We start from the raw sequence: 23,360 nt of genomic DNA on the forward strand, positions 1-23,360 counted from the left end.
CTGCTGAGCAAAAGAGGTTCCAGAATTAATTTCCTTGTATGATAATGGAAACATAGCAGCCTCCTCAAAACAGATTAAATTCCCTTTGAAGTGAACAGTATGCATAAAGAAATAGCTGCTTCGTCTTCCTGAAACCATCATGGAATTCTATAAGAAACCGAATTTTGTAGACAACAAACTTGCAACTCACAAGCTATACCATATAGAGGACTGAATCTTATATCATTATTTTTAATCTTTTTTATATTATTTGAGGATTCACTGCAAGAAGGAAGTCATTGGTATAGTCAGTTGAAGGCTACAGGAAAAAAATTAACTGACCCCCCTTTATTCAGCTGCAATGGAGGACAGAGGCTTTCTTTAGAAAGCCAGACAGAATTTTCCATAACTTCATAAGAAAACCAAAATTCTTATCTTTCTTATTTTAATATATGCTGATGCGACACTTCATTTTTAGCCCTGCGTGGGACTTGGATTTTTGCAATTTTTAAGCACTTTCAAAAAATAAACTTCAGCATAACATATCTTCCCGAATCTGGCTGTTCCCTGTATTTCCACATAGGTTTGTTCCAGCTCCTAATTTTGTCTGCATTTCACACCTACATTCTAGCCTAGTCCTAGAAAGATTGACTGACTAGTAGTTGAAATCAATAGCAATTCATAGAAGCTGCCAGGGCATCAGTTTAGGGTAATTGATTACTGTGGTCCTGCTGAGGCTCTACATTTTTAATATAAGCATTTCTCTGAGTGGTTTCCTCTGTTAGTCATTTAGTGCACACTATTTTCATTACAAGGAGGGAACTGTGATGCTTACAAATCAAGCTCTACCAGTTTTACACTTCCTACATGGTGGTTACATCATTCCTATGCCATGCATCAGCTGAGGGGATTAATTTCAAATGGCTACACTTTTCTTCCAGGTTGTGTACATCAGGAGAGCAGGGACAGAATCAGGCCTCAGCATGCCTGATAACATCATGATGTGATTACATCAATCTTACTATGAAAGAAAGAAGCAAGCCCTAACTTTTAAGCAACCATCTCCTACTCCTTTCTTCGAATTTCTTAAAGACATACATTATGTTTTCACTGTTGAATGACAATTCTACAATAGGCATGTCATGACAGTAAGGACACCATTGGATAGGGTCCAACTTCTGAATCTCTGTCTTTCAGACTTGTTGTCCAAGAGTCAAGGGTTTCTGGAATGGATTGTCAATAGGTTAATGGATTTGGCCTTTTCTTCAAACTCCAGTGTTTTACCTTAGGCAGAGAGACGACCCAGTACTTATATTCTAAGTACCCCTAATAGCCACAGTGTCAATCCTTCTTATCACACAGCATTCGCTCACTGCTCCACTAAAAGCACGTACTACATGGGTTATATTAAAAGCCCAGAGAGTTGCAATTACATTGTCCGTACCATTTGACTTTTCTGAACCACAAAAGCATAAACCGCTGCATTAAGTGTGTGCTCCTTCAGACTGTCTTAGACCTAATATCTGCTAATGCAAGGTATTGATCCATACTTGAAAATTAGCTAGTAGTACAATGTCAGCCCAATACCATTTTTAATTCCATGGTCTTTATAACAATGATTCTTCAGACATCATACTGGAGTTGGGAACTCTGGCAACAGTCTCACACCAGTGGCGATTTGCTGAAAATACCAATTTAAATGGCTTGATTTTGATTTGCAATAAAAAGTCTCCATCAAAAGTGTTTAGATGGTGCCATTATGATAGTACAAAGAGTTTTGACAGCTTTTTTTCTCTATTTTTCCTCATATCAGGATTATGAGACACAGAAAAAGTAAAAACTGCTATGGGCTTTTAGCTCTATGTTGAAGGCCAACTCATAGACACATCAGGTGCTGTGCAAACACAAAGTAAAGGGATTGCTCATAATAGAAAGAACAAGTATAAAGTGCATACAAAGAAGAGATTAAAGTGCATACAAAGAAGAGTCCAGTTCTGTGGACTTCTGAGATTTTTTAACTCAAGGATTACAGCCCAAGTTAGATGAAAAAGAGGTATTAGTGGTAGAAGAAAAGACATAGTCATAACTAAGAGGCTACAGTAGCAATAAACTTTCCCGCTGCTCAGCTAGAACTAGCCATGAAAGAGAATTTGGCCATGTTAGGTAAACAAGAAATATAAAAACTAAGCTACTGTAGAGATCCAGCTCACCCAGAGATAGGATGACATATTCAGCACATCCTGTATTGGTAATACACATTTACACAGTGTGGATAATAAGGTCTGCGTGGTAGAGTGGTGCTCCTCAGGCAATGGCCTCACATTTATGCTCAGTGTATCACTGACAATACAAAATGGCTCATGCTTCCTCACAGTCTAATATCTAAAGATTCAGACAGATTCACGCCCAATTAAGCTTTCTATCTCTGTCTTCTAACACCACAAAACTTACAAAACATGAGGAGCACAGAGGTAAACTTTCAGACCCTTTAAATGTGTTTAGGAATCAAGATATATCAACAGTATATCAGCTACCCACAGTACTCCAGGCATATAAATATTCACTCAATTCTTTTCTTGGTTAGTTGGTTTTGAAGGTTCTTTTTTTATTATTGCATTTCTCTTTTGGAATTTTTTTCCCCAGAATGCAGACCAGTCTAAAAACTCATTCTGAATTTGAGAGCTCTCATTCTAATGTTTGTAACATCAGAATTTCTTTGCATTCCTATTATGTCTGTAGAATAAAAACAGAAAGCAGCAAGAAAGCCCCAAGTCTCCATTATGCAAATATTACCTGGAAAAAAATCAAGGTATTTTAAATGTTCTTACTCAAATTTTAGGAAATTGCTTTTAATGCTGTACCTTCAGTAAACGTCACAGACCTTGCTATATGTGAGTTGAAGAAAAACAAATCTAATATATAAGAGAAATTGCCTAGAACTGTAGCTGCAACATTTGAGTAAGTGTTGAAAGCACTGCTAAGAAAAAAGGCATTTAAAATGGTGCAAGTCACATTCAAATTTTCTCAGATATAGGCCTGTTCATACATAATACAATCATTAATTAATTTAGAGAAAAATTAATTTAGAAGTAGATACTGGAAAATTCTAATTCGTTTAAGAACTGAATTTTTGGGTTGTTTTTTAGAACAGAACACTTGCATTTTCATCTGTAGACACAGTATTATGCCTGCTTTAGCCACAACCACATGCACGTTCAAACTTTCAAGAGCAAAGAACTCATTATCTGCATATGAAGATGAGAGCAAAACTGAGTGGATGAGTCAACAGAGGAAGACTTGTCTTTGTGCACATCTGCATTTTTCTGTGTACAGTACTCAATCATAGAAAGGCTGCAATATCATGTTCAGTTGATATATTTGCATATTAATTAATTATTATTTGTCTGAAATTATTGTGGGATGTTTAATGTTACATTTAGAACATAACAAATACCAGAAGACCCTCAGGTACATATAAATTATTGATAGAAGAGACCTATTGAGTCACCTAGCTCAGCTTCTCTTAAGCAGTACTCTTTTGTGTAGTCTGGTAAGTGGCACCATGTATCAAATACTAGCAGAGGTTCCAAGAAAAGAGTGCAACTTAAATATAATGAGGCAAGCACAAATTGTAAACTAAAGCAATATCTTCTCGTCTTATCATTCACAAACCTGATATCAATGGATGTTTAAAAGAGAACTGAGAGGGATCTACTTGGTTTGCTGAATCCAGTCCCTGCCAGTACAAAGATATACAATGTAGATAACTTCCTAAACTCCATCTTCAAAGTAGTCAGGGATTGTTTCCCACATAACATACAGGAAAGAAGAGATAAAATGTCTTTTTAAAAAAAAATAATAATAACCTATGCATCAACAGGTAATACCATCAAGAAATTTCTTCTTGATAATTATTAAAATCCCATGCAGCTGAGGAAGACCTGCCTATTAAAAGGCAGACACAGAACTTCTAGCTGGAGGGTATAGGGTCTTCAGAGCATTTTGGTGGGGATTTTTCTTTCCAAAAAAAATCCCTATATGCAATTTATTCTTCCATATACCTTGCAGAAAACCCCAATACAGCAGTATTTGTACCCCAGTAGAGTAGATTAATTCCATGTTTTAACCGAAGTTACAACTCAAGTCACAAAGGATTAATTTTTTACAAAATTTAGCTAGCTAAAGCGTCTTCTAGAGCTTAACGCTCTACTCTTCCCTGCATGTTTGTTATGGAAGTAGTGAAATAAAACTATCTTCAAAAATACCCAGATGCTTCTGAAAAATAGGTACTTTAAATCATTAATAAAGGCTTCCATTCAGTATTTATACTGATATTTCTGTCTGCAACTAACTTTGCACTGTCAAGAAATCCCTGAACATCAGCAATGTGAAAATGAAGAACAGATTCAGTTCTCATGAGAAACTTCACAGTGAAAGTTTTCCAAATAATCTATATTAAATTATAAGACATTGAGTAAAACCTTTTGGCAGGACTTACGTAGTCGCTTAATTTATGTGAAAGGATTTACAGAAATGCCCATCAGCTTGGTCTCTAGGCACTGCAGAGAAATACAGATTGCAGGAGTTTGAAACAAGAAGATTATTCTTCAAGGCAAAGGGTTCAATATTCACAACTGCATGCCTGTTTGTTTGCTTGATGTCCTTTCAGAATATTGAGTCCAGACAAGTCACATAGCTTGTAATTAGTATGAAAACAGTCAAAATAGACTTATTCTTAACTCTGGTGTTCTGACTTTGTTAAAGTTAATATTGCCTTAATTTACAGAACATTTTTATTCCAAAGGCCCTAAAAGTGACCTCCCTTAACTACTGCAATTTCACATGCTAAGGCTCTACCAAAGCACAGTCCTTACCAGTATGTATTATGACAACAGAAACGTCTACATTAATGAGAACTACCTTGGCTACTTCAACAGTGAGAAAAGCTTCCGTGGTCTCAAGTTTTAAAGACTCAAACAGAACACAGACTGCAAGCTTTACAATACCTGAGATGACCATGTGAGCATTTTTATGACATCTCCATTCTTGTATGGAACACTGCCCAAGCAAAGATTTTAGCAAATGAGCGAAGCAAGTTATATTTTCTTCTTCTTTTTGTCAATACTCTGCAAAAGATTGTGCTTTGCAAGGTTAATTTCAAGTCCAAACTCACATGGGAATGAGAATAATTAGACTCATTTAAAAGAATTCTCCCCTCTGGCAGAGCTGATTAAATTATTTATACGTTATCTTTTTGTATAATTGTACCTAGAACTGTGTAAATGGTTTTTTTGTCTAACTTTCAATAAATTCATAATACATGTTTTTCAGGTTGGATACACCACCTGCACCTGTGACAATAGAGAATGGCTCATTTTTAAAATGCTTCAATGAGAAATTAATCCAGAGGGAAACAGAAGCATGCAATTTAAAAGCTTCCACAATGACACCATACCGATTAAAACTCATCAACTGAAGAAATAAAATTAGTAGGACAATAAATCTTGAACTGAATCCTGTTACCAATTTCCACAGAAATAACTTCATTGACTGCAGTCACATTACACTAAAATATGAGTGCTACTTAGCTGAACATCAGCTCCGTGATATGACCCTTTATCTGTAATTTAATATTCCTTGTGATATTTCCCAAGTCCCTGTTTGCTAAGGATCTCAGATGCTGGATAAAAACTGAAAATTCTAATGGAATTAACTACTAGGGTGAAAAAGGAAATCTGTTTGGTGATGCTAACATTCATTTCAGCTCTACTAAGTGCTCTTTCTCTCTTCGATAGCAAAAAACTTGAGAAAGCTTGAGATAATGATATTTTAAAGGGCATCCCTGGTACAAAATAGTAACTTGTTTGCTACAAGCAGAAGAATAAGAGTCCCAATTAAACTGGAAAGCAATTTGCTCTATGGAGATCTGTGAAAAGACATCTTTGCACCTATTGTAAAATTCTAAGTACCTCCTATAGTTGTGTTGCCCAGATCACTCTATAAACACGTGAATACAGTGAAATCCCAGTGCTGTTCTTTAACTTATTATTAGAGAGTTGTGAAATGGCTTTTACAGGCTCAAGATTTCACACTATTCTTTATCACTTGCTGCAACTCAATTTTCTTTTTCCTTTTTGTAATTCACTACACAGTTTAAAAAACTAAGAGTATTTTAATGCCTCTGGCTATGTTTTTCGTTACCTCTGCAGCAACTAAATAATAGCTATGGATCTCTATGTGGGGACAACTGCATTAGAAAAGACAGAGGGTTAGATAAAGAAATCCATTAAAAGGATAACATAATCACATACTTATTCATTCAAGTTGTGTATGGACAGGAGTGATAAGTAAGAAAATTATGTATTCTGATTAACAAATTAATATTTTTATTAAACAATAAATCTGCAGTGCAGTAATTATCCCGAGGCTATAGCTATGCTCAAATCACCTTAAATTAACTTCTTTAAAAGCAACTCCAAAAAAAGGGAGAGACTGGTCCTTGCCAAGAATGCAAAGGCCTCAGCTATAATTAGTTTTTCACAGCCAGGCTCAACTCTTCCAATTTATTTCTTTTTGGAGGACAGCTAAATAGGGAATATTTCCATAGCACTATCCCATGCCCTGAAGACACTGATATCTGACACTCCAGCCATGCATTGTTTGCTTTTGCTGCAATGCACATTTAGGCTGTATGGCAGGAGGGTCTCAGTCAGTGATTCAACACTAAATTACTGTTTAACTAGTTCTGATATCGCTCCTTTGGCTATCGCATGTGCTCTGTCATCCAATTCTCTCTGACTGGCTGATAGCCAAATTCCTGAGATAGAAGTCAATTTAAGGTGATGAGAATAGTTAAAAAGCAATTTTTTTCTGACAAGGATCATAAAGTATCCTCTGGCAAGAAACAAAACCAAGCAGAGGTCTTGAAACACCACTTTTGCAAATTTATTCATGGTTTTCAGAGCTCTCTAAATCTGAACTTAAAGCCTCCTAAAAGATGCTGAGAATTCCCTGTATTTCTTGAAAACAAATCATCCTTAAGGTCCTTATAGTCCCTACTCACACAGCCTTACTGCTATAGTTATCTATTATTTGAATTACAGCAGTTAGTTATAAAGACTGCAATTTACACAAGATAACATACAAACAGATAACTGTTCCTGCTCTGAAAAGCTTAAAAACTGTACTCAATTAAGATATTCTACAACAGATGATGACCACATCAGGAATAACGTTGTTTCTAAACTGGATGTAGTTTTACCTCAACAGAAGCAGAAGAACCAATTCAATGGCTGTTGTAGAAGCTGTTATCTACATTAGCATCTACAAGACAAAGTAATTTAGGTGATCCTAGAATTGCAGTTCTCTCTTGGCACTTTGCATTAGGGCTACACAGAATTTATCTTATAAAGGAGTCAGTTGAGAGTTCATGAAAGGCTCTGTTTACTACTTGGATTCTATACAGTTCAGAGATGATGACAACTTACAGTTACACATACTTACCTATTTACTAATTTTATTTCTCAATTGACACCAAAAACATTTATTGTGTGATTTCAATAAAAAGAATCCCTACTGCATTCTTCTAAACATGCAGTAAAAACACATCAAGGACTTTCCCAGCTACTACATTAATGTTACAAACATCATCACAGAATCACAGAATGGCAGGGGTCGGAAGGGACCTCAGGAGGTCATCCAGTCCAACCCCCCTGTCAAAGCAGGTTCCCTATAACAGGTTGCACAGGAAAGCACCCAGGCGGGTTTTGAACATCTCCAGAGATGGAGACTCTACAGCCTCTCTGGGCAGCCTGTTCCAGTGGCCTGTCACCCTTACAGTAAAGAAATTTTTTGTTAAGTTTGTCTGGAACTTTTGGTGTTCCAGTTTTTGCCCATTGCCCCTGGTCCTGTCACTGGGTACTACTGAAAAAAGCCCGGTCCCATCCCTTTGGCCCCCACATTTCAGATATTTATAGACATTGATAAGATCCCCTCTCAGTCTTCTCTTCTCCAGGCTGAAGAGTCCCAGCTCTTTCAGCCTCTCCTCATACGGGAGATGCTCCAGGTCCCTCATAATCTTTGTGGCCCTCCGCTGGACTCTCTCCAGAAGATTCCTGTCCCTCTTGAACTGGGAGAGCCCAGAACTGGACGCAGTACTCCAGATGTGGCCTCACCAGGGCAGAGCAGAGGGGGAGGAGAACCTCCCTCGACCTGCTGGCCATGCTCTTTTTAATGCACCCCAGGATACTGTTGGCCTTCTGGCCACTACTGGACACACTACTGGCTCATGGCCATCTGCTGTCCACCAGCACACCCAGGTCCTTTTCCACAGAGCTCATCTCCAGTAGGTCAGCCCCCAACCTGTACTCGTGCATGCAGTTATTCCTCCCCAGGTGAAGGACTCTGCACTGTAAGATCAGGTCTTTGGCGTTCACAGTTGAAGTCTCTGCAACTTTAGAAACCATTCTACAGTGCCTAGAAGTAATAACAACATGAAAAAAAATCAAAAAAACTGAGCATCTTGAACCCTTAACTTGACAGCTTAAGTTGGACAGTAATCCAGCAGCAAAGTCAAAGATAAAGTCACTATTTCTTGGAAGCTGTTCTGCAGTTTCTAGTCTGAGAGCCACAGATGGGTTAGCATTGCTAGCCACCTTGTAGGCAAGCTCACCAAAGCTTAAGTCCCGAAACTACACAGACATTGAGCCCTTCAGGCAAAACAGAAACTCAGAACTGTTTGAAGAAGGCTCTGTAGTCTTCCTTTTCTAGGGCCAACCACACACTTGTCTATTTCCATGGCTAGTCATTTTGGACACTGCCACTCAAACTTCAACACCATGTGATTAATGAAAAAAAATACAAAGAGGCCAAAATGCATTTCACTATACCTTTTTTGTGTCCAAAAATACTGATTAAATTAACTTTAATCTTATGCTGGCTAACAAAGACTCAGTCACCTTCCTAGCTCTTGGATCTCCTAGGATAATTGCATAAACTTGATATTTGGAAATTCAAGCTATTCTAAACCCACCTGATTACAAATCTGTGTCTTGATTTCCAGTGGGGTTTATTTTGGATATCATTATTTGTGAAATTCTGAGCACAATGAGGAAGTCCTCCCAATGACTAAAGAAAACACAGTGTTTTTCACTTTTGTGCAATCAAGGATTTATTTCTGAATAAGCCCACCAAAAAGAAAATAAAAGGAGAATATCAATCAGAATTTGAGTGAGTCAGCACTTAAGAAATAATGTTTAATAATGTATATGTATTTCACCTTGACAGCAGCAAAACATCCTTCTCTCCTCTTCAATAACTACTGTAGTCAGATCAATTAGTACAGTCATACTTGCTTTTCCAGGTCCATAATACTAATTGAAAAAGCCCCAAAATACTGTATAGAAGAGCCCAACCCAGGCAACCATTTATAAACTTGCTGTATTTGTTAAGATTCAAGTCAGTATGGAAAAAGCATGAAAATTCTAGTCAGATATGAAAGACATCTCAGGCCTCCCTACAAAACAGAACTTTATCCTCTACTTTTCTGGGGCATTTGAAAAAGATGATATGAATTGCTTATACTACTTAATGCAAAGAATCTTTCCAGAAATGAGAGACTGTTTTTCATTATCTCAATAATTCTTTTAAGTACCTTTAAGCACCATCATATATATATACAGGACAGCATTTTCTTGAGGTCCCATCAGCAGCACTTTATAAGCTTTATTCTAGAGCTTGTTCCTGCTCCTGAGCCTCGGTATATGACCTATGACCTGTTGTCATTCATACGTGTGATGCTTTGCTAACACAGAAATATTCAGCATTAGGAATAAGAACTATATAAGGACTACAGTACCTGCTACCAATATATTCATTACATCTTAGTAAAACTAAATACTGAACTACACCAGTGTAAAAGACCCTCAAGTTACTGGGTGATTTGGTATCTACAGTTACATAGGTATTTTCAAAATAATTTATTTTTAATGCACAAATATTCTAAGCTGACAGATCTCAAAACCAAAAGTTAACAGGCAAAGTCAACGGAAACTGCCATTTTGCAGAGCTTCAAAAAATTAGATCACTTAAAACCAACCTGAAATTAATTGCTAATCATTGCTAAATGGATAACCACGCATTTCCATCTAGCATAGTAATTTTTCGAACTAAAAACTTTTCCATTGCTTCAGATAAGAGTAACTTAAATGTAAAATTCTTGGGAGAGCTACGCTCACTTAGCTACTACAACTCTTTTCCTAATTTCATCATCAAATATTAAATGCTAATCATTGGCAATAGAAAGATTCATTTCAGTGGACAAAAAAGTGTTTGCTTCTGATTACCCTTTGCAAGGTTAGAATTGCCATATAGTTTTTAAAAAACATTAAATTATTTTTTTCTGTCCATTAAAGCAAGTGATCCCTAGCAAAAAACCTCTGTTGGTGCTTCAGTGAAATTCCATCCCATTGCACTCTGGCATTTAACAGACCACACCGACTTTCATTTTTCCTAAATGAAAGCATTTTCCTACCATTTCTTAATCTCTGTTACTTATTGTACAGGATTTCTCTCTCCTGAACAGTTTTCCACTTTATCTAATGCATAATTAGAATATGGATAAAAGTAATGCAAAGTGAGATCTCACTGGGCAACATTCAGATTCTGGGTTGAAATTCCAGTAAACCTATTTGGCTCTAACAATCTTAAAGTATGTCAAGCACTACAGTAATACAGAGAGGAAAGATCACTATCATGACCAGTTTACAATGTTGTGGTGGTTTCACTTGGCTGGCAGCCAAACACAGCCACTTGCTGACTTCCTCCCCCCCTGCAATGGAACAGAGAGAATTGGAGGGGTAAGGAGACTCGTAGGTTGAGATAAGAGCAATTAAATAATTGAAATAAAATTAAACTTAAAATAATGATATTAAAATAATAGTTCTAATAATAAAATATGCAAATAAGTGATACAAAGTGCAACTGCTCGCCATCCACTGGCCAAGCCCAGCCCATTCTCAGATAACAATCCCGGAGGAGTGACAATCCTGAACCAAAACCACAATCCTGTAAGAGCGAGAGGCAGAGAGAGAGAGAGAGAGAGAGAACCCGAGAGACCCTCATTAACACTAACATATTATCAACTTTATTCTCACAACAAATCCTATACTGAAACCAGAACACAGAGCTATTCTAGCTATTAAGAAGAAACCCAGCTCCATCCCAGATAAAAACCAAGACAAATGTCATTACCAGCAGATGAGAAATGGCAATGCAGCAAAGAACCTAACAGTTAAGTATTGATAATTAGTGTGAATTTCATGTATCACAAGTTTCATGCAACAGAATTTCTTCTTTTTTATTTTTTATCCTTTTTCCTCTACATACTTTTCTTCCCCATGTCTTTGTAAGACAGAACACTGGAGTCCTTAAGTCAGCATTTCTAGTAGTCTACCTCAGCTAGAGCACAATTCAACATTTATCAAAATTTGCAGAAAACCTCCAGGTGCCAGTATTCAGATGTAAGTTAGGTGTTAAAAATCTTTATTTTTACTACTATCAACTCCTATTTTTACTAGAAGGCCAGTATTCCCTTGATGAAAAAAGCAGAGACTAAAGAGTGTATTACGTCAATCCAGAATCTAATCACCTTGTTGAAAATAGCTTTTTTTCCCCTCAGTTGTTCAAGTAGGAGTGTTTTAATTAGAAAAGCAAAGAAACCATTTCTCAATAGTTACACTTTAAAAGAGCTGCCAAACCATGAAAATAGGGTACATAGTACTTCTGCAATTGTCTACTTCTAACTTAACAGACCTGATTTTAGGTTGCAGACATCTTCATTCTCCTTTAAAGGAGAGAGAGACAGAGACAACGCATGTGGGAGAAGGAGAGATTCTGGGAAGTAAAGAACAAAAGAACACCACAAATTTGAGGAAAAGATACTCAAATGTTGCTAGTAGCAACTCAGCTAGAATATGACTCCATGGTATAATATATATCTTTTAAATACATTACACAGATTGGCAGAATCTTTCTTGATAGAATAGGAAGTGCTAAAATGTATCACACAGGGCTCTCAAAACAAGAGAACTCATGTCTGTCACCTCCCCAAACAGAAAGGGTATGCTCGAGGAAAACCGCTGCGGGTGGGGTGGCAGCAGGTTCTTACACAGTCAAGGCATTTTTTCCAGAGCACGGAGAAGGCACACAGCTTGTGCAGACACCCTGACTGAGGAATTTTTATAGAAACAACCCTGTCTCACTCAAGGACATAAACGTGCCAGCTTACAGCTCCACAGATGTCAAGAGAATACTGCAGATTTGCTTTCAGTTTAGTATTCAAATGCTCAGCACTGAGGCAGGTAACAAGAATTTTGTAAGGCTAGCTATCTTGCCCAGCCTGGGGGTTGTTCCCAGAGCACTATATATGCCCTATATATGCACTATATTCAGGTGCACAAGGGGCTGCCACAGACTTGGTCTCCATCAATGTACCATGTTATTTTGGTTTGTTAATCTCTTTTCTTTTTTGTTGTTGTTTACCTCGTAAGTAAATTAATTTCCTCAAGATACGGTGCCTAACGATCTTACTATCCATGATATGCTTCAAATACTGGAATACATTAGACTATAAGAAGGCCCTATGGTGATTTGCTAATTAGCTTAACACTTTTGGGATATGGAAGAAAGAATTTTTTATTAAAACAAGATAACCCTGGACTATATTGATCTGACTGAGAAATGAGTATTTTAGTCAAGATGAGTCTCAAGATGAGTACGTGCTGGAAACGGTGATGTTGTTTCCATAGCAATGCCATGACAGCCTCTAGAGTGAAATAGTGTGCTACCAGGAAATGAAGGGCATTCAAATACTATGAGCTACATAGTTCTGTGAGCAATCCAAATACATCCTCATAAAGAATATTTAGTACAGCTAGATAGGCCACAGATTGCTGCTGATGTGAAGTAAGCCTTATCAGTATGCTTCCAGCAGTCCTGTTTTCTCATTCACTACACCCAGGATGACTTGTCTAAAGGCTTAAGCTATGGGCAACACTGCTAAGCCATTTCAGACTGAACATTAGCAAATACAGCAACCTTTCCCTCACTTATTTTCCAGTTAAAAATATAATCCATAATTAAGGACACTGACTCTCATTCTCCATAACAAAACCAAACACATTAAACCTTTCAGTGAAGAAAAGCCTCATATGTGCAATTATTCACCAGCTAACCTTCTCCCTTCCTTTTCTCTCACCTCCTCCTCCTCTCCCTTGCCTCCTCCTGCCCAAACAACATTGAGCAAATCCACTTGCAAGTGGGAAGCAATGTACAGAAGTCTTCCTCATGAAAATTTATACAGCCACGGCATAAAACTCACTTGTCTGCTTTTTACCCTAGTTAGTATTTATGTTAATACAAAAGCAAACCAGAAAACCACTAATTGTATTTTATTTGCCTAAGGCTCGACCTAAGGCAAACATGCTGGTCAAATTCTGCAAAGCTGATTTAAAATATTTTCCAAAGGAGAGAGAAAGACAATTAATGTAAGATTTGCATCGCTTTGTCTTTTCATTTTCAAAGAAATGAACAATTCTTGGTTATCTGTAAAACTGCTAAAATAATGGCTATAGCCCAACTGTCCTCAAATAAAATTCTACAAGACAAAGTACTTTACTTGAAAAACACACCAGTATACCGCTGCTAATCCATTCTTTCTCCAGTATTTCCCATGCAATTTGTAAAGATGTTCAAACATGAGCTGAATGTCCAGAAACTCTACCACTATATTTGTTGTTTGTCTCATTGTCACAACCAGCCTCTTGGGTAAACAGATTGTAGTTCATTATATGTAGCAGTGCTGCCTCTGAGGGAAAGTAGAAAGACAAACACATCACTGCAGATCCCTTATTAACAAATGCCACTTCAAACTAAAATGCTTTCTATTTATTGTTTTAAACATGTATTTCAAGGAATCAAGCCTTGCATGTAAAAAAGCAAGATGCTTCATTTCCATTTTGTAAAATTTAGTAAAAAGATGTGAAGCAAGCATTTTTAGAACTGCTCAAGCCTCCTTTTGCCTGTCCCCATAAGTGTGTTGCAGAAGGCATTGAGCCCAGCAACATTCATTTATAATTTAAACTGTTTGCTTGTCGGAATTTTCTCATCTTAATATGTTTAGTCCTAATTGCAGCCAGTACATCCAATGTTTTTACTAGAAGCTCACCTACTTCCAGAAGAGATTTACGCAACTGGGTTTTCTGTAGGACAGAAATGCAGTTTCTTTATGGAACAGATGTTGAAATCTAGAGGAAAATATGTCCCTGCAATTTCACAAGGACTTACAGGGCTCGATATGGACAAAAAGATACCCATAGAAAGACTGATGCAAGTTTAACTTACTCATCCCCTTCTCCAGTTATCATGGTCTCCCAGTTAATTCCCCAATATGAGCAATATTCTGTAACTATCTCATCTTCTTCTGGAACACCTACCTCAACTTTTGTGTTTATCAAAGAATTAAGTAATCTGCCTGATGATCTGGTTTGGCCAACTGAGAACAGATACAGCTTATTTTGTCTGAAACAGAAGTGGATACAGCCCATTGAACTCAGTCTACTCTCTTGAATACGTATTAAGTATCCAGCCACAAAAGTCAATCTGCTGCCACCATGGTCAGCTTAGCATGAACTGAAAACTCAGAAACACACTCTTAATTTCCCCCTTATTGTAACTCTTAGAACATCCTCAGAAATTGAGCATGCTACTATAAATAGTATCATGTTTTAAGAGTTAAATCAATGAATCAATTAGAAACTCTAAAATACTTTTTATCCATAAATATTCAATGATATGAGTGTGCTAATGCTTGAAACAGAGTCCACACAGTTGTCACCAAAAATAGCAGTTGAACATACAGGACTAGAAGCAATAACATCTAAACAGTTATTCAATCTTAAATAATTTTGTTATTCATGCTGTCCTATGAAGACACATGGTGGTAGTAGTTTTGATCAAAAGACTAAGTCTGTTTTTCAGCTCTTTCCTAGTATATTGCTAGAATTTGAAGCATCATTGGAGGCCAAGTGCTTCTGAACCCTGCATACAAGAGTTTTCATACAAAGAGCAAATGAAATGTTGTTAATTAGGGCTATGAAATTCATTAGTTTTCATAAGAAATTTCTTTACATTTTCTGCCTCAAGTTCCTCATCCATAAAATAGTAGACAAACTCATCTACCTACCAGCCTCTTAATCTTCTGTAAGGATAAATCGATCAACATATATAAAGAATGTGAAGATAAAAAGCTCTGCATAAATACTAAGAATTATTTTTCACTACCATATTTATGATACTTTTGTTCCGATTGTATCAATATTCCCACAGTGAGCCTTTTCTTTTCAAGGATTTACACACATTTGGGATTTAAAAAATCATTTGGGGCCGATATTTGTCAGTAAGCTCTTAGCGTGGCAAATGACTTAATAAAAACTCATGTTGTCCTCATGAACTACAATAACTATTTATTTATTTTTTTTAAACTTGTCAGAAACATTTCTCTTGGCAATCCATAGTTTATAAAACAGCTTTTAACACAATAAAAGAGATTGCAAAAGTGAAGACTTATCTTGCATAAGTATTCTGGAATGTGATCGGGTTATCATACACAGACACACAGAGATTGCTGTGCTTGGTCTGACTCACTGCTCTGCTTTAGAAGAGAAAGAAGGCTACACAGTAGAGGAGAACACATAGTGGCCATGTATAAAAGTGTCCAGGACAGAGACAAGAAAAGTGAGGAGGACACTGTCAGGAGCCATACTGCTACTCCATATAGGCATGCTGGCAAACAATTTCCCCACTCTGTTCTCTCTTACTAAAGAATGGAAGTACAGTTGCTTGGATGTCAAAGGCAGATGTAGCTGGACTTTGAAGAACCACATATAAATTGGTCCTATATAAAGAGTCACAATGAAGAGGGCACCATTTAGCTTGCTTAATCTAGACAGGTGAAAGAAAGAAAAAGAATAGGAGTTTGGAAACAAATTGAGGAGATATTCCCTACAATCCCCAGGGAAAAGGCACCTGTCACTTGATCCTGAATAGGCAATTTTTTAAGGACATCGAGAGTTGTTTGATTTAATTAAAATGTTTCCTTTGACATTAACAAAGCATGGGTTAACATCCACAGATGATGTGGTCTATGAAAAAAGAAATATAAACAATCACCAGAGACAGGGAGAACACCCCATCACATTGGTGCTTTCTCTTAGGAATTTGCCCCCAGCAGGAGAACTTCACTTTGACATCTAAAAGTCCTTCATACAAATCCACAGAGAAATATTCTTCTAACTCTTTTTGAAATACTTAAAAATAAATCACTGAAGAGACACAACATTCTGAGCTGGCCCCATAACCTATTTCTTTTCTTACTGGTTCTTTTATGTTCTGCAAAACAGAGAGAATCACTTTTCTTGGCTATATTTTCTTTTGCTCCTCCTCCAAGCCACCCTGTTGCAATGCAAGGGGCAGCCTCACAGATGACTGGAATGATCCCACAACACAGCTTTCAGGATGATGCCAGCACTTGATACAGCAATGACTGCATTAATCGCAGACACAATAGCTCACACAAAGCAGCTGAGCCTTACCCCCAAACTGAGGACACTGATAAGGACTGACCTTTCAGCAAATCAAGGTGGAGTAGCTCAGCATGAAATGTCTTCAGGAAATAACAGTATAGAGTATTGTAGTCAGGTGGATAGTTACCGTTCAGCTGGCATCCATTTCCTATTTTCTTGTCATTAACCAATTCCAATACAGTTATTTTTCACACAAAATTCCCTGATTTTTGGAACCTTGTAGCTGTCTCTTATATCTGAACATTTTCTGTCACAAAAACTGCAGGTATTCTGATAAGTAAAAGTATATTTTAAAATCTCCAGAAAAATATTTTAAAACAGCTCTCTAAAGCGCCACTAATACTAATGCTGTCAATGCTGAGCAAGGAACCACAATAAAGGATACTGAAGCTCCTATCTGTGATTGCTAAATGCCAAAGGTTAATCCTGAGATCATCCGCTGACATGTATGTCTCACAGTCACTGTTGACAGATATTGAGTTGACATGATAGGTGTGACCATTAGCAAAGATTCTCCGGGGAGTGACTTCTACCATCAAATCCATAGGTTTCAATACAGGCACCTGCCAAAAAAAACAAAACACAAACCAAAAAGGGAGTAAGATTTCTTTTTTCTTTTTTTTTTTTTTTTTTGCTAGGATGATGAGAGTTTCAATGGAGAGCAAGCATCCAAAGACTGTGGCATTATAAAATTTCTCGACAGTGTATGCAAGCTGAATTTCTCCATGGATGAACTGCTGGGCAAGGCCATCCCTGCCAAGGAGGAAGGGAGAGACAGGAGAGCCATGGAGAGCCAGGCAGAGTGATGGAAAGCCTGGACTATGGGAAGGGGAGGCACTGGAAAGCTTGGACTGTGAAAAGGGAGACACTGGCAGCTGCCGCAAAAGAGGTCAGTCCTACAGCAGAAGCTACTGTCCCACTTATGCAGGAGGCTCTGGCTCTGACAAGCAGTGAAGTCCTAGAATTTTGCTTTTGCAGAAGAGTTTGCTGTTAGCTGCAAATCACTTACAGTATTTCTTTTGCTACTGTCTTTTTCAAAAAAGTCAAGTGGCAAAAAGTCTATAATCTCAGCAAAAAAATAAACAAAGTCTTTGAAAATGAAGCCAACGTGTATTGACACACTGTACATGCACACGTACTCCACAGACTCACTCATCATTGCACCCTCATTATTTCTCTGTGTGTCACTTCAATGTCATGCCTCAATAACTAGACATGGTCAATTTATTCCCTATTGGTAAAGCATTAAACACTGTCAGGTTGTGGTCCATGATTTGGACTCTCCAATGTTGTTGAACATGCATCAGAAACAATCTACCACACATCACTCTACAAGATAGTTTAAAGACAAAAAAAGGAAGTTAAAGCTTTGAGTTTAGCTTGCCACTAAAGGAACAAAACAATGGCTTGCTTTGAATTCTCATACTGTAATCAATCTGGAATGGTTTTGTTTGCCTAATCAAACAGAATAGATAAATAGTAATTCCACTAACATAGTCATCTTATATGACAAAGAGTATTGGAGGCTTTTTCACAATAGACAATATTGGTTTGTTTTGGAGGTGGGGGTTGGTTGTTTTGTTTTTAATAATAAAGAAATACTAGTGTTTATACATCATAGCCTCCCAGGTCTAACCTTGAGCCATTCCCTTTGTCAAAACACCTGGTGTGAATCCAGCCATTAAAGTCTGAGAGCAAAAATCTATTGTTATCATAAATAGTTATATGAGTTCTATGACTGCGTTCGTTCAGCAGTGCAGAACCTCAAGTTCACTAGAGCACAGGCTACGGCAAATCCCACTCTTCAGATAGGAGATAAATCTTTTATACTACTGAAATAAAGACGAGATAGCAGTTTGGTATACTGTCTTTAACCCAGTTGCTCTGAATGAGGCAAGAACATTGTTTAACATTAATTACAAGGAGAATACTTCCAGCACACCAGGCTAAAGAATTCTGTGTAAAAGCACATTAAGTCATGCTGAGAGAATTTTATCAGGAAGAATAAAACTGACATAAACTCTCTCAACGTATTAGTGTTGGTCACTATATCATAAAGCATTTGTGACTTGAAAATGTGTGACAGATTCAAGACCATTATTAGTCATCTAAAACTTCAATGATAATAATAATATATATTCTTAGCATTAGGTACCTATTTAAAACTTCTACTGATTTAGCATGCATTACTAGCTTCTTTGTACAGAAACAACTGGATTTTGGATGACAGCAGCTTACCTGCAGTGATGTTACTGTAGAAAGATCTTTAAGTTTTCCTTCTTCATCTTTTAAGTTGTACCCCTCTGGTCTCTTATCTCTTTCAGTAATTTTCCATAACTTGATTGTTTTATCTTTAAAGGAAAAGACAAACAGCTGTCAGCAAAGGGATTCTGAATGCGTCCCGTTGTGGGAATGGGCAGTAGTGTATTGGTGTAACTCCAGCAAATGAAAGGCTGTGTGAAAAATGAGACATTTTTCCCTCCTAAGGGAAAGCAGCTGAGAAATAACTGAGAAAAAACCTGAGAGAATTGTGTTGTAAGGGTATGAGAGAGAAGTGGTGACAAAAATATATTAATCTTACATGGAATGGAATTAAATCTAAAGTCTCCCTTTTTCACAATGGGTGAAGCATATGATCATAGAATAAGGATGCCTTTCATTTAGCAAAGAGCCTCTGAAGCCAAGAAATAGAAGTTTTAAACATTTCAGATGGAGTTTGTCCTTGGTTTTGTAGGAGCTGATGCTGCAGACTTCCCTAACATTGATTGTCCACCCCTACTCTAGTTGTGCATCCAACCTGCCAACCTTAACAGTCCCTGGGCTGAAAAGTCAATGCCAACTCTGCTCCAGGAAAAAATCTGTCCCTGAGTTTCTAATGGTTGTTCCACTCATCTGTTCATGGAGCAGCCAAAGCCCTTCCAAAGCTTCTGCACTTCAGCTGCCACTATAGCTTTCATTAATCTCAGTTCCTGAATCATTTCTGATTTTGTCTCATTTTTTTTCCTTTACCCCTCTTTCCCCAAGTACAGAGCAGAGCATAATTCTTTCCCCAGTTTGGCTGATCCAAATACTTCTTTCAAATGCTAGTACCAATAATTTTAAAGACAGGATATACGAATACATGAATTGCTTTGTATTTCTACAGCAATATTAATTTTGACCTTTTTTTGTTTCAAAATTAATCCCTTCGCTACTCTGAAAGTTTTTACTATTATGCATTGCCTAACGATATTATAGCTATGCTAGTTTTCATGTAACAAAAATATTATAATTGATCAATCTACAGAACAAGAGGCTAGCTCAATCTGCAACTCAAAAGCTACATTTAAATATTCAATATGTTCATTTGCATTGGTCATTGTGTTGGGTTTGTGTGTGGGAGGTGCATTTTTGGTAGTGGGGGAAGAGCTACATTGATGGCCCCTGTGAGGTTTGCAAAGGTCCCCTGCCTTTAAGAGTACCTGCCTCCAGCCCAGGCTGAGCCAATTAGCAATAGAAAAAAGCCTCTTCCAATCAATACTTATGAGAGAAGAACTGGTTTTAAAAAGAAGGAGGAGAGAACCTGGAGGAGAGGCCGTTGACCTGAACAAAAGACAACTGTCCGCCTAAACAAAGGAGAGAGAGAGCATCCTTGCCAGGAGGAAGGAGGAGGCGGGGGAGGACAGAAAACCAGACACCCAGTTCAATAAGCACGGAGTAGGAGAAGGTAAATGAGGTCCCCTGCAGCCTGCAGAAGTTCAACAGTGGAGCAGATACCTACGTGTAGGTAACAGAGGACTCCATGCCAAAGCAGAAAGCTGTGCCTGAAGGCAGGTGTGACTTTGAGTGCTTGTTTGATGAGCAAGGAGACACCCAGAGCTGGGGGTGGGCAGAGTAGGGAGAGGAGGTGTGCTGGACTGGAGACCTGTCTGCAACCTGCGGATGTCCCCATGCCAGAGCCAAAGAGGTCTGTGACTCTACAGGAAGCCTGCACTGGAACACTTTGTTCCTGTACTCTTGCAGCCTGTGGGAGGGATCTCATGACAGAAATTGTGGCAGAAGTGAACTGATTGAACCCCCATTCCTTGCCCCTTGTTCCCCTGAGGGGGAGAAGGTAGAGAAATTGGGAGCAAAGTGATTTCAGCCTGGGAAGAAGGGAGGGGTGAAGGGGTGGGGAGAAGCTGTTGCAAGGTATGGTTGTCGTGTCTCACTATCCTACTCTGGTGATTGTTAATTAATTAAATTGATTTTTCTTCTCCAAGTTGAGTCTGTTTTGCCTGTGACCATAACTGGTGAGTGAGCCCTCCCTGTCCTCATTTTGATCCATGAGTCCTTTGTTGTGATCTTCTTCCCATCTCATCGGATGTGGGGGAAGTGAGTGGAGGACTGTGGGGTCTTAGCTGTGGGTAAAACCACCATAGTCATGTTAATTAATTACCAAAAATACATATAGAACATGTCCTGCAATTGGGATTTTTATTACATGTAAATATTGTATTCCTGCTCATCTATTCTAAAATTTATAAATAGAGCAATTGTAAAATGAATTGTAATAAAAAAACCAAAAAATTTTATATTGTTGGACTTGACTGGTATGGATAAACCCATCACCTTCTTGAGTGAAAAGTATTTTAATAGTGGTTAAGTGTATCACATGTGTTGGTTTTCTTCTCCTTCATTTGCCTCTGGACTTTAAAAACTCCCTAGAAATTCTAAGCACGCTTATATTTCACAAAATATAGAAACATCTCTGTGCAGTTCAGTATTCATTCAGTCTCAAGGGTGCTGTGAAGTTTAAATTAATTAATGTCTCCTAAGCAGTCTGAAATCCTCAGATGAAAGGATCCATATGGGCCAAATTCTGATCTACCCAATGCAGCTCACATCGAAAGTACCCACAATATATTCTGGTACAAAAGATACCAATGAATCCTAATAATTTATTATTATACTACAAAATCAGTTCAGTTTACAGTGTAAACCCGAAATTTGCCAACTGCAAGCACTGCAAACTCACAGTGGGATTCAAAAGCCTTAGTGGTTTCCTTCTGCCTCCATTAATTAAGACACTGCAATCAAAGCTTAAAGATGACTTGTTACTAACGTGTGAACTGGAAAGGAACCAAAATCCCCTCTGAGAGAGGTGACCTGTGCAGGAACAGTCTCAGACAAAAGTCCTCCTTCGAAGGACAGAAACAGATTTGGGCAGGTGCAGACCTGTCAAGTCTCATACATTGAGGGTAAGATTTAGATGGACTTTCCTCGCATGTTCCCTAACAGAGGGATGCTCCTTCAGAAAATTCAATAGACACTGCCCACCCATGCCTGTGGAAAGAAAGGATGCTGTTTCCCAGGTCTCATTTTTCTGACCAAAACTGTGCTTTAGGTCCTAAAGTACCAGAGAGCGAAATATCAAAAAATGGCATTAAAATACCAGGCTAAGAAATTAGTAAATATAAACCAGTACTCAAGATGTTTCTACAACCTGCCCAATATGAGCACATGTGACAGATAATGCCTTAATTCTCTACAATTTAGGGAAAATACTGTTATCCCTTTTTATATGCACGGAATTGATACATTGTCAATGACTTCTCACAGGCAAGCTGTGAGACAGTAAGGAATTCAACATGGGCGTTCTGTACTCTAAAGTTAAAACTTTTTTTAAGAGTATGCCAAGAGGTGAATCTTCAGACTTCAACTGTGCTGTGCCATGAAGCCAGGAATCCTCCTTGGCACAAAAACTGTTTTGTAACTCAAGGCCAAAATCCAAAGGTTATGCCAGTGGCACCACTTCTGTTCTCCTCACCATAAAGAGGTCTGCTGGGATGCTCCAGAATTAAGAAGGGGGAAAAACACAGACCAAAGTATTTTGCCAGGTCCTAGGCTTGCTCAGTGTTGGCTGCAACAGGATTAAGCCATTCCAACACTAAGATTGAGTATTTCTTCCTTTCTCCTCTCCCATATTAATATCAACTAAGAAATTGATATAAAGGCCTATTAGGCCAACAGTAAAAGCAGCATATCTAAGGACTTGGTTGTATTCCCCAGTGTTCACAAAAACAAACTTTAAAATTAAAAGGGAGAGGTTTACTTTTAATAATCTGCTTTTTTATCATGCACTTGGAAGAAGCTGTTCTTAAAGTCATCTGAAGTAGAAAGGATATTTTGACCAAGGGAGAAGTGCAGAAGTAGACTCCTGAACCTCATAATTAGCTGATTTATCACTAAATTAGCACAAATCACCTAGCTGTAACAGCTATATTAATGAAATGTTTCATTTCAAATATTGCAACAGTGTCCCTAAAAATTCAAAAGACAACTTTAAGGAAAGTAGACTACAAAACATAAAATAGTTTGCTATCTATTGTGAATTAATGTAAATATTATTTATTGCTATAAATTTTAACTAGAAGTAATCACTTTACCTTAAAGCATCAATCCCCAAAGGTGATGCTACACTATGTTTCTATCAGCAATTCCCAATTATGCTCAAACTTCTACAAGAAAAATTCTTTTCTGATTACAGTGAGATCTAAGATCTGAAATTGGGCCATTCTGTCTCATGCATCACCAGTAGTAATAAAGGTTGTGGGTGTCCAACTGTTTCCTAAATAACACCTGTGCATGTTAGGCTCCATTCAGTTTCTCTCCTCTGTGTCACATCTGCACATACCCTCCTAGCAATAATACTGCATTTTTTTAATCAATATGCTTTAAGCATGTTAGAAAGATGAGTCTGTATCAATATCCTATTATTAT

The 23,360-nt window shown here is 37.7% G+C and overlaps 1 protein-coding gene across 1 annotated transcript in view; it reads right to left on the reverse strand.

Moving 5' to 3' along the window:
* The window catches only part of LOC104520435 (serine/threonine-protein phosphatase 2A 55 kDa regulatory subunit B gamma isoform), a 50,025-nt gene that overhangs the window by 22,855 nt on the left and 3,810 nt on the right, over positions 1-23,360 (reverse strand). Inside the window, exons 4-5 of the mRNA XM_010162128.2 lie at positions 18,858-18,970; positions 17,005-17,182 (exon numbers count right to left, since the gene is read on the reverse strand). Of these exons, the coding sequence (XP_010160430.2) occupies positions 17,005-17,182; positions 18,858-18,970 (291 nt within the window). The remainder of the gene's footprint in view (positions 1-17,004; positions 17,183-18,857; positions 18,971-23,360) is intronic.

Source organism: Antrostomus carolinensis, unplaced genomic scaffold, assembly GCF_000700745.2.
Source record: "Antrostomus carolinensis isolate BGI_N321 unplaced genomic scaffold, ASM70074v2 scaffold5142, whole genome shotgun sequence".
Classification (NCBI taxonomy): domain Eukaryota; kingdom Metazoa; phylum Chordata; class Aves; order Caprimulgiformes; family Caprimulgidae; genus Antrostomus; species Antrostomus carolinensis.